At 42.0% G+C, this 12,872-nt stretch overlaps 1 protein-coding gene across 2 annotated transcripts in view; it reads right to left on the bottom strand.

Annotated features, from left to right (window-relative positions):
* Pde5a (phosphodiesterase 5A) overlaps positions 1-12,872 on the bottom strand; it is a 137,870-nt gene that overhangs the window by 48,522 nt on the left and 76,476 nt on the right. For both annotated transcript variants that reach the window (XM_087897608.1, XM_087897609.1), the window contains exons 10-11: positions 9,138-9,313; positions 8,138-8,197 (exon numbers count right to left, since the gene is read on the bottom strand). In XM_087897608.1, the coding sequence (XP_087753734.1) occupies positions 8,138-8,197; positions 9,138-9,313 (236 nt within the window). The remainder of the gene's footprint in view (positions 1-8,137; positions 8,198-9,137; positions 9,314-12,872) is intronic.

Genomic DNA, 12,872 nt, shown 5'->3' on the forward strand with positions numbered 1-12,872 from the left:
AATATAGAGCTAATATCCAAAATATTTAAAGAACTAAAGAAAGTAGATATCAATAAAACAACCCAACGAAAAACAGGGTTACAACTCTAACCAGTGAATTCTCAAATTGTATTCGCCAATGGCTGAGAAACAACACTTAAGAAAATGTTGAACATCTTTAGTCATCAGGAAAATGCAAATCAAAAATACTTTGAGACTTCATGTTACACTCAGAATGGCTAAGATCAGTAAAACAATTAAGGAGTAAGGGGAACACTCACTCATCTCTCTGGGAATACAAACTTGTACAACCACTATGGAAAACAGCGTGGTGGTTCCTCAGAAAGGTGGAAATTGATCTACCTAAAGACCTAGCTATACCATTCTTGGGCATATACCTGAAGGATACTTCATTGTACCAGAGACATACATGTTCAACTATGTTCATTGTTGCAATATTCATAATAGCCAGAAATAGGAAACAACCTAGATGTATAAAAATGTGGTACACATTTACAATGGAATATTACTCAGCCATAAAAAATGAAACCATGACATTCACAGGTAAAGGCATGAAACTAGGGAAAAATTCATCCGGAGTGAGGTACTCCAGATCAAGAAAGACAAATATGGTATGCATTTGTGTATGTGTAGATACGGACTGCTAACGCAATGATAACCAAACTACAATACACAGAACCACAGAGGTTAAATGTAGAGTAAGGGTGTAGATAGAGTGGGGGAAGTGAGCTCTCTCTAGGAAAGGAAAATAGAATAGATAGCTATGGATAGATGGTAGGGAACTGGAACGAGATGATCAAGTGTAACTGTGGGGGAGGGATAAGGGAGAAATACAGGGAGAGACAGATAAAATTAAGGACATCTGAGTGGTAGTACAGAAACCTAGTATAGTAGAAGCTTCCTAAAATATACATATATACGAAGGCAATATAAACGAAACTGTCAAATAAAGAGAGACAAAGGGCCCCAGCTGGACATCTCTTGTCACCAAATGAAGCTTCCAGTACTGGGACTGGACTACATCTAATTGAGTTGTTGGTTAAAGAGATCCCATGGGGATCCCCAAACAACACAGTCTGCTGCCAAGAATATAGGTTGCTCTCCACAAACTGATAGCAAGGCTCCATTGCTGAAGACAACACCCACAAAACTCCTTGAACATGGAAAAGTCAGGTTTGTGCCTACCTATAGCCTTCACCCCTACCTATTAGCATCTTTGATACAAGAAGGTTCTCTGCTAGAGGCTACCAAGGAAGAAATGGAAACACCAACTCAGACAATCTCTTTTATCTACAATGATGTCCTGCCTGCAAAATATGGTAATGCAATGGTAGAAAAAAGCCGGCTGGACTAACCAACCAGTATCTGATCTGATTTAACGTCTACTCCCTGAGATGGAACCCATACCCAATACTGCTTGGGTGCCCAAGACTGACAGTAGGCAGTTCATGGACCTAGGGCAAACTGTTCTTAAAATATATATATATATATATATATATATATATATATATATATATATATATATATATATATCAATGAAAGGGCTCCTAATGACATTCTGCTATACTCAGAGATCACTGCTTTACTCAGTCACCATCAGAGAGGCTTCCTCTTGCAGCAGATGGAACAAATACAGAGACCCACAGCCAGACGATGTGCAGCGAGTGAGACACCTTGGGACACTCACCCCTAAGTGGGATGTCTACATCAAATCTCCCCCTGCCCCAGGGCCCAGGAAACCCTGAAGAATAGGAGGCAGAAAGAATGTAAAAAGCAGAGAGGATGGAGGACACCAAGGAAACAATGTCATCTAAATCATCAGTCTCAGTGCACACATGAACGCACAGAGATGGAGGCAGCGTGCACAGCATGGGGTCCCAGAGCCGAAAGGAGAAGTGCAGCTATATCTGGTTTGTGTGCCTCTCCTTGGACTCTTTTCCTTCTGTTTGCTTGTTTTGTCTTATTCTATATGTTAGCTTTTGTTTTATCATACTTTATTTAATTACTAAGGAGGGAAGTGTAGCTTTACAGAACATAGAGTCCCTTTTCCGCTATCCAAATATCTGTCAGCATGGTTGATGTAGGTGAGAGTTGATAGGCCAGTGGCTTTCCGATTCTAGTCTATGCGTCTGATGTTATGTCCAGATATGATACAATAGTTCAGATACGTTCTGTTCCAGGAACTCCTTCCTGGGGTCATTCATTGACTTCTTCAAGTGATTTGAAAGAAAATGTTCGTCTTTCTGTCTTAAAACTCAAGGCAGTTTGTATTTCCTCAGTTGAATCCTGACAATGGTCACTTCCGTAACAAAAATGATTGTAGGCAACAGACCCTCAAGACTCAGAATCTGAGATTGGATAATTAATACAGATGAGTACAGAAGCAGAAGGACCCAGAATTCCATTAGCGTAGCATAGACAAATTGTTAAAAATACAACTTCTTGGGCCCAATGCCGAGCTACTGAGCTAGAAAAGCCAGGAGTACACCTTTGCCATCTGTGTGTTGTTGTGAGCCTTCCAAGTGACTCTGATGGATGCAAAACTGTGAGACCCACTGCTTTGGGAGAGGCCATGCACAGTTAATGGCACAGCCGTTTACATGATCAGGGTAGCTGTCACCAATGACATGGCCTTTGTGGATCCATTGGTAAACGCCATGCCACAGTCTAATGGGCGAAAATCACAAGGGGAGCTGGCTGCTTCTTGCTGCTGCTTCGGAAGGGTGAAATACAGAAGCTGCTCTAGATTTCAATCTTTTTTGGTTCAAACCATGATCAGAGAACAAGAGAATTTATGGGTTTCCTAAAAGAATCTGACAGGCGAAATCCAGATAAATCTTCAGCAGGCTGCAGAATCATAATCCATGTTGAAATCAGACATACCACAGGCATGTTCAAGTCTCCCGTGTCTAAGTTAGAGCACTGATTAAGAGGGAGTGTGGTGTGGGAGAATTGTCTGTACTCTGTCAATCATATTTTAATAAAACGCTGATTGGCCAGGCACGCAGTATAGGCGGGATAGCCAGACAGGAAGTAGGGGTGGAGCAAAGAGACTGGGAGTATTCTGGGACACAGGAAGCTCCCTCCGTCACTCCTGCACAGATCACCGAAGAGGCAGCATGTAACTTGCCCAGCTGAGAAAGGTATGGAGCTATGTGGCTAATATAGATAAGGATAATGGGGTAACATAAGTTATAAAAGTTAACAAGAAGCCTGACCTAATGGGCCAATCAGCTTTATAACTTAGAGAGATCTCTGTGTGGTTGATTTTCCTTGGGAGTTGCCGGCTGTGGGGTACCGGGCGGGACAGAAACCCCAACAAGCCGGCCCCTCATGTTACAGGAGTACAGCACCAAGAAGTGGAACTGAGACAGTAGGGTGCAGCTGCACAGGTCCAAATCTCTCAGGGAAGAGAGGCTAGCCTTGAACTCACAGAGATCCACCTGTCTCTGCCTGCTGAGCGCTGGGATTAAAGGTGCGTACCACCACCACCGCCCACCTATGACGATATTTTCCAAATGTATGGTGTCCATGAAAACCATTAAGCATGTGAACACAGAAAATAACCCACTTGGGTAAAATAAATACACTAGTCATCTACATATTATTGAATTTTTTATTTTTGGAGAAGGCCTAAATTAAAAAGGCTACTATTCTGCCTGTAGGAAATGTCTTGGCACAGGTATGGGCACAGAGCTATGCAATCTATTCTATTGTGTTTTCTTTATACCAAAATAAATAAATAAATAAAGAAGCCACACTGATATCAGGGCATTCAGTCTGCCTTTGATCTTAAGTATCTGAAGACCCAAATAGAAATCATGGGGACTGAAACGTGTCTTTACAGTCAGCCATTAATAAAAGGCTCCTTCTGCACAAGAAATATTTATTAAAATAAGTTTGAAAAGAAGGGTAGCTATTGAACTCGCTCTTCCATAAAATGTCAAATTCTTCCAATAATGTCAATGTTTTATGAAGTCATTTTGTTTCATTTCTCTTTGATATTTAGTCAGTAAAAATGAGATATTCCAATTATTTCTGATCTTAAGGAAAAATTTTTCAGGGATCAAATGAATATATTTGATAGGTCATACCAGTGGTTTCAAAGAAAAGTCTCCTGCCAAGTGCTGGATGCTCCCCTGTGGGCCCTGACCAAGACTCCCATCTCAGGCGCCCTAGGCAAAGGATGACAATGTCATTCCAGCCTCGGAAGAAAGCCACTCTGTCAGCCGCTATCCTACACTCTGCAGAAGGCTGCTGCCTCTGTTCCCCACTTTCAAACTCTCAAAACATATGTTGAAAAAGGAAACACACACAGCTTTTATTGCTATTAGAATGTATCTTTTTTCCAAGACAGGGGTGCGCTCAAACACAAATGAGAAGAATCTACAGAGCGTTAGGCGCACGAGGCAGTTTGGAACCCATTCTTCCAGAGAGACGTGTCTATGACACAGAGGCAGAGAACTTGAATATTTTCATTAATTACTAAGTCAGTATGTTTCCTTCTTTCTTGGATTAAATAAGTGGTTCCTTTAACTTTAGTAGGGAAGACATACACTAAAAACTTGGATAAGGAGCTTACACTTTTTAAAAATCATACAACAAGCTGGTTGTGGTGGTGCACCCCAGTAGGATTTGCTGCAGGAGGCAGAGGCAGGAGGATTACGAGTTAGAGGCCAGCCTGGGCTACACATTTTTAAAAAAAATCATAAAACAAAGCCATCATGATAAAATTCAGATAAGATATAAATACTTATAAGTATAAACTTAGAGAAACTTATGAGCATACTTTAATATACACAGATCTGCTATTATGTTGCTTACCTAGTTCCACATACAAAACTTATCTTAAAAACTGTGGTGTTTCCACGCTACACACAACCACTGTCTATGAGAAGTTCAATAACAGAATCTCAGCATTTGGAGATAAGATTATGGCTGGAAATTGTCCATTAGTAAAATCAAAGTGAGACAGGAAGACTCAAACAGATAACCTACTGAAATCTTGCGTATGTGAAAAACACGTAGCTGTCTTACCGTTTTAGATTTCTATAAAAGAGGATGCCTCCATCGACACAGGCCAGAGATGGTCTTAGACTCTGGCCCAATTTAAGGAAGCTAATCCCTTACCGAGGCCACAGATGACTGCGGTTCAGTAGCACTGGGTATCATCAAGATCCCAGGACCAACTCTTGGTTAAACCATCTAATTGAAAGCTTCAAGTTATAATTGGTGAGTTTTTAAAGGATTTCCCCAAAGCAAGGGCAATGAGTATCTTGCTGCTAGATATTTGATCTAGACACTGACTTAGGCATCAGATTTTGGTCAGGTCCTGGCTCTGTCCTTCACCGCAGTCACCTGTATCAGTCCAAGACGCCTGATCAAGGCTGGGCCTGCATGGCATTTCTTTCTTCAAAAGATTAAGGTAAAAATGAGGGGAATTCTGTCCTAGGAAATCCTACCTCAGTGGCTACCATAGTCCTTTCTTTCTAATTTGGTTCTCAAATAAAGAGTCTCAAAGCCCCTTTAAGACATCAAAAAATTCAGTTAGCTTCTAGATCCATCATCCACAATTCTGTAAAATTCAGCCAAAGCTGGACCAGAACTGACTCAGTGCCAAACCATGTAGTTTATTTACTTTAATCTACCTATTACTTTTCCTGTAGGACCAGAAGACAGAAGAAGCAATCGGCCACCCAGTCAGTCAAGCACACATTCATGTTCCAGTTGTTGGTTTAATCAAACTTACATTCTGTATCTTTCTTTAAGAGGTTAATTTATTTTTATTTCACGTATATAACTTTGCTTGTAGGTATAAGTGTGTGTCATGGTGTGATTGGCACCCGAAGTGGCCAGACGAGGGCACTGGATCCCTGTAACTGAAGTTCCAGGCAGTTGAAAGCTACAGTGTGGGTGCTGGGAACCAAACCCAGGTGTTTTGCAAGAGTAGCTAATGTTCTCAACTACCAAATCATCCCCCAGCCCTATATTCTGGTATCTTAATTAACTTTAAAGAACCATGATCAGGTGACAGGGGCTCTTTTATGGCTTTCTCAGCAACCTGTGACTAAGGATCATCAATATCATGGCAACACACTCAGTTGAAAGGCCTGATTTCTGTTATACTCAGTGTTAATCAAGAGAAGGGCAGACAAAAAAATGGGATTAAAAAAATCAAGTTAAGCTGTGTGTGTGGTGGGGAAGGGTAGATGTTTGAATTTCCTATCAGTTCTTTGGTTATGACTAGAGAATTTTATTCTGGATATTAGTCATACACATTTGGTACATATATTGCTTAATCTCCAAAGAGTAAAATTTCAAAATAGGAGTTAAGAAAATATGTGACAGCTTTGGAATTTATTTTACAGTTGCAACAGACATAAGCAAGCAAACACATGGCAAAGACAGCGACTTGGGGAATTGCTGGGTTATGCAGACACCTGGGTAGTTGGAGCTGTAGAAGAATTTTTATTTGGTTGACATAAAGCTAGACTTGAAATCGCCTGCTGAATTTCAACCAATTTAAATAAATTACTTGACCTACAAAAGACGTAGCCCTACATATCTCAATGCAGCTGCCAGACATCTATTTTCCAAATGGAACCACAGATGGCCCTGGACAATACACTGCACAGCAATTTCCCGCTATTCCAGAGTGATTTTCTCTTGCTAAAATTATAGGCATAATTGAGAAAGCCAAATTTATACTTTTGTGAAAGACTGCTCTTTCCAAAGTGCAAACCAGAGTTTCATACTCCAGTGATGTTTTTAGCATCGCCGTGAGAAGTTGCTGAGTTTGTTCTTTGGATTTCCATAAGACACTTGGCAGGGTATAGCTTTTCCTTTACCTTGACACCGCTTAATGCTTTGCGGGGGTTTGAGAGCACAGAATGGTTTCCTACTCACAGTGTACATGTAATTGAGTAATAGGTCTCATTAGTGGACGAGGCAAATTTGCCAATTAACTTGGGTGAGGTGGTTCACACCTATACTCCTAGGACTGGAGAGTCTGAGGCAAGAGGGATGTCAGGAGTTCAAGTGAGTTCCAGGCCAGGCTGGGCTACTGTACTAGAGCCTGTCTTTTGTCACAACAACAACAACAAAAATGTCAATTAAGCCCAAGGCAAATGATACTTTTAAACCCTGTGTGACCTTTCAGACACAATCACCTAATGATTTCCTTGCTAGAGGACTCACACTCCTACCCAAGACAATTTAACTAAGGATGTCTCCAAGGCCTCTTTCTACCGGCCTTTTAACTCCTGGGTTCAGTGCTCTGCACCAACGTATGAACTACTATCTCACTCCCTCAGCTGCATGGCCGTGAACTTGAAGTTCTTTTGTGTTTCTAGGCCCCAGTGTGGTCTTCACAACACAGCCGTAGCTTCCATGAGAACCCGTCGGTAAGGCATAAAGAGGTTATGTTCTGGCAAGCTACGGTGTCGATAACAAGGAAAGAGAATGTCTGGGATCCCTTCCCCACCTTCCACTCCTGACCCGCACATTTCTTTTTCTCGGATACACCTAGCTGTGCCACAGCAACGGATTTCAAACGCAAGCACTGTAAGTGCATCAAGCGCACCGTTGAGGGTTAAGTATAAGGGCCTCAAATTTACACGGACCGCTACCAGAGCATTCCCAGCCGAGACCCAGAGCATCTGGCATGTGTCCTCACACGGTTCCTTGCCTTCGTTTCCCTTTATACTGAATCATGACAGGACTCCGGGAACTAACCTTATCTGATCCCGATTTCAAGCACCCTGCCGTAAACCATATGGTCAGAAATCGGATCGCTCTCAGTTCTTGACAGTGCAGAGCCGGTTAAAGGCGACAACCAACCATCTGCAGTCACCTCAGTTGCCCCAGTAAATGAAAACTAAGTTAATTTTGATGAAAGAAAGAGGTGAACTTTGTAATAAGTACTGGAAAAAAAGACAATCAGGATAATAGAATAATATTACAAAGTCAACATAAGTCAGTGGTGTTTCGTATTATCGGTGACTTTATACCCTATCAAGAAAGTACCGTTAATCAACATCGATAATTCCTGCGTCCATCTAAATATTACCACTAGTGAAAAGCACTTGAATATTAATTAGATGGCTGTAGGCAGCAAGTTTTCAAAAGAAAGGATTACCGCTAAAGCCTGGAGCTCTCTTGTTTCTTCCTCTGCCGCTGATGCGTGGTAGGACAGGACCTAGGGGTAAGACAGGAAGTCCAGGTTACCCAGACAGTACGATTAATGCACACAGAACATCAGCTTGGAATGCTCCCCCAACTTCCTGGAGAGGTAACTAGGCTCCTCCGACTGCCAGCCCCTGCTTATGGTTTTCATCAACACAGTGAAACCTCCACGGAGGGTGGAGGGTCGAGTGTTTGCACCTGAAGTGGCGCTCCTTAATTTTAGAGAAAATCCTGGAACTGTCACTCGGATGGTGCTGACACCAACGCATTATCTCTAAGTCACTCTGGAAATAACCTCTGGTTCACCCACGGCAGCAAGTGTTTATTTTGAACTGCTTTTCAGAAATGTACTTTTGAACAGAATAGGGGAATAAAACTCTCGCATGAATAGACATATTTAAGCTCCTATTTGTGAAGAAAAAAATGGTTCTCAGGTGAGGCCTGTAATAACCATCGAATTCATGCAGAAAACTGCAGGCTGGGATGAATGGTCAGGCAGATTTAAAGATGCTCCTAGAATCTACAAGTCAAGAACAGGAAGAGATAAAGCTATGTATCCACAGCAGCTGAGGACACCGGGCCTATAAAGCTCACAATGGAACCAGGACCCAGTGCTCCCCTAAGGTCGGGCTTAGTTTAAATCTTCTAACTTGACAAAAAAAAAAAAAAAAAACAACCAACATAATTCTTGTTTTCAAAAATTGTAACTTCTATGTAATGAGGAGTTATTTTAGATATTCCTTTTCAACAAAATGTGGTTGTACTGAATGGTTTGTTTTATACTTTAATTTTTTTATTTTAAAGTTCTATTTGACAGCAGCAGCAATATTTACAGCCTCCCCAGGAAACCATCTGGATCAAAAGCTTCAGAATCAGAGGCCATGGACCGCTGTTTGAAAGGAGAAGCCCCACACGTGACCGAGCAGACCAGATCCCGCCAGCTTTGTTCCCACCTCTAATGTCACCATTTGCTTGGCCATGGCTCTCTCCACTGCTTCATACATCTGCGTGTTCTGGATCCCCAGGCCACAGAAGATAACAAAGGCTTCCAGGAACTGCTCGTCATTTTGGTTGAAAGGTTTAATCTTGCCGGTGTTCTCCTCCATCTTATTAACCAGTTGGCAAACTCCTGCAACCATCCGAGAAATTAAGCAGACGTGAGTGCTCGTCACCACAACTCCGATCAACCTTAATGTTCACCCCCAAAGGTTGTCTGGTGGTTTTCTCTTAGAAATGTCTGGCATGTCCAAGTAGAAGTTCCTATCTGTTTAATGACTTCTACAAATGAACTTCTACAAATAAACCTAGGAAAATAGCCCTGATTAATTTACCTGAGCATTGGTTTCACACAGCCCTGAATGTATATCATCTATGATTTTTAAAAAAAAAAAAATCGTAGAGAAGGATTTTCCTCCAGATTGGTCATGAACTTCAGATCAGTTGAGTCCCCAAAGACAATTTGTCCTTTGGAAACTAATTGGATTTTTGTACATGTGCCAAGAGAACAGTTTTGATGCAGATTGGAGTTTTAGGTCACATAGTCTGCCTTCTTTTACTGAGAACTCAGAGTTTAAAAATGCGATTACATACTGAACAGAATACAGAAAACAGCAAGTCACACAGGCAGCTTCAAATACACACTCAGGTATCCAGGACAATCACACGGAAGGAGAAAAACGCAGGAACAACGACTATTTTAGAGATAAGAGCAGATTTCGTCCCTAAAGAATATCACAACCTTCTAAGTCCTGTCCTCGCTTACAGGTCAGTCACGCAATTAGGCGAGCGGAGGATTACTGTAATGTTATGCTCATTCCTTACTCAGCTCATGCCGCTGTGGGATTTTGTGTTTACAGAATGAGGTCGCTGCACAAGGAGTTGGAATACATGGCCTGCCGTGGAGTAAAATGTGTTAACGTGTTTTTAATCACTTGGTCTCTAAATACAAGACTTCCCGTACCTATGCCTCCACTGTGGGACTGGCACTGTGCCGGGTACTTGATTAGACACAAAATCTCTGGTCCTCGTGATTGTCCTTGTGAAGGTGCTGGGACCATTACAGAAATGACGAAAGGTTGTTGCATTTGATCACAGCCACACAGTACACACGAGTCTAAAAGCAGTCTCCGCCTTGGCCTCATCCCAACTTCCTCCACTAAGCAGGCTTATTTACATGGAACATTCCAATCATCCACCCCTTTGCTTTGGCCTTTCTATCGACCTGGGCCAGCATCACTGCCCAGTGGTCTTCTGTCTGTCTCCCAGGTGAAGCCTGCATGTCCGTCACAATGAGGCCCTCGGCTTCCCCCCTTGCACACAGGACAGGCGCGTCTCTTCCCTCTGTGCACAGTAACCCTTGGTGAATAACGGCCGACTTCACTTCTGTTTCTTTCTTAGCTGTAAGTATGTTGGGCTTAGCAATCCCCTTCCTCCCAGGTCCCCTTTCTTGGCTAATAACAGCCCTGGCAGGGAGGAAAAACTTAAGAAAACAAAATGCCGAGCTCATGACCAGATGCAGAACCCCAGCTCTGACCCGAGGTACTTTCCCATGGAGATGGTATCGACTCTTAGCCCTTATTTTTCCTGGAGCACAAAAGATTTGCATGGCCTGTGATGACATCTGATTACGTATTAATTCCCTCTGTCACCACGGTTGCGTACTCTCTTTGTTGTAACACTGCAGATGATCTGGACCCTGCTTTGCATTTCTGCTAGCCTATGTAGATATGTGTGTGCTTTGTGCTTGCCTACGTAGATACATGTGTGCTTTGTGCTTGCCTATGTAGATACGTGTGTGCTTTCGGCTTGCCTATGTAGATACACGTGTGCTTTGTGCTTGCCTATGTAGATACATGTGTGCTTTCGGCTTGCCTATGTAGATACGTGTGTGCTTTCTGCTTGCCTATGTAGATACGTGTGTACTTTCTGCTTGCCTATGTAGATATGTGTGTGCTTTCTGCTTGCCTATGTAGATACGTGTATATCAGGAAGGGAACCACCTTTCCAACACTTCTCTATTACAAAACCAAACTTCAAACAAGACAGAAGGAATGTAGACAATGTAAGCAAAAAGACAAGCATAAAAGAGCAGTCAGCGTTCATTATCTTAACACCACACATCCCGAATTTGGTAAAAATGCCAGGGTTATGCCCTCTCATCCTTGTGGCTCCTCACATTATAACTATGGGAGACTGTTTATGTAGGCTCTGGCTGCCTCCCAGTTGGCATTTTCCTGGGAGTCATGTGATTCACGCTGTTATGCTCAGATCGCGGTGGAAGTGTCTTCCAGTTTTTACAGAGGTCATCTACTACATGACGGTCAATGCTCAGAAAGAAGATTTGTGCATTACTTCAGAACAACTCCTGCAGGCACACAAAGGGCAGTGTGACAGAGGGCCTCGGCTGTGCACATCAGGCAATCTGCTAAGCTGTGCCCTAGTGAAGTCTTTTATGTAGTAATTCAAATCTGTCCTCGCTAAAACTCACTAAACAAATAAATTAAGAGGTATTAACAGATCTGGAGAGGTAGCATAGTCATAGACTGCTGGCCTAATATATGCAAAGCCCTGGGCAAGAAGAAGAAAAAAACGGGGTAAGAAGTATTAAATTCTATCTCTGAAGTTGCTCAAAAATTATTTAAGTGGAATGCCAAGTGACTACTAAGTCCACTGTAACAACCACAGCCCGATGCAGAACAGATAAAATGTGTCTGTGTTCCAAGCCATCACTACAGGTGCAGAAATATAGAATTAAGCTCCAGGGCAAGAAAAGGATACTGAAGACAAAGAGTCATTTAAGTATATAATTAAATTCTCTCTTGAAAATGGGCTGGGCAGCATTCATGCTTATCCGACTGATCTCATTAAATCCTCAGAAAATTTAATTATAGCAAGCAAAAATATATGGGAAGGTTTATAAGAAACAAATGGAGTTCCTCTTAGAGAAACAGTTAAAGCTTGGGCATGTTTACAGTTTAAATTTTCACCATTTCTTCACTAATGATCTGTGAGAAGAGCTAAACAATGCAGTGATGAAATGTAAATCATTTGTGTTTTGAAAAGTTGCTATATAGAATCAAAGATACTGGAAAACTATTTCATGAATACCAACTAATAAATATAATCATAAAGTAAAATTATGCCCAAAACCATAGTAAGAGGAAAAGGAAGCAATAATAAAACCAAACAGTAAATTATCAGTGTCCCCTAATATTATAAGGGGGGTCACTTACGCAGACATCACCTCATGAGACCATGACAACTGTAAGGACTGGCACCAAGGCCCCATGGAAGTCACAGTGAGGATGGCTCTGAAATCCTGCCGCTGCTTCCTGGGACTCATAGTCTGCATCCAAGCCCCAGTATTTTGGCAAAACAGGGTTAAGGCATATGTATTTTGCTAGAGCCACAGGTCCTCTCCACCATAAATGTAAATATCAAAATTAGCATCTGGCATTAAAATGCCAGACCTTACCTTAACACTACCTTAACACTAATCTTACTTTTTTTTTTTTAATTTAATTTTGCAGGACAGGGTTTCTCTGTGTAGCCCTGGCTCTCCTGGAACTCACTCTATGGACCAGGTTGTTCTTAAACTCAGAGATCTGCCTGCCTCTGCTTCCCGAGTGCTAGGATTAAAGATGTGTGCCACCATGCCTGGCTTTTGTTTTTCCTCCAATAATCTCAGG

The sequence above is a fragment of the Myodes glareolus genome, chromosome 17 (genome assembly GCF_982192425.1).
Source record: "Myodes glareolus chromosome 17, mMyoGla1.1, whole genome shotgun sequence".
Classification (NCBI taxonomy): domain Eukaryota; kingdom Metazoa; phylum Chordata; class Mammalia; order Rodentia; family Cricetidae; genus Myodes; species Myodes glareolus.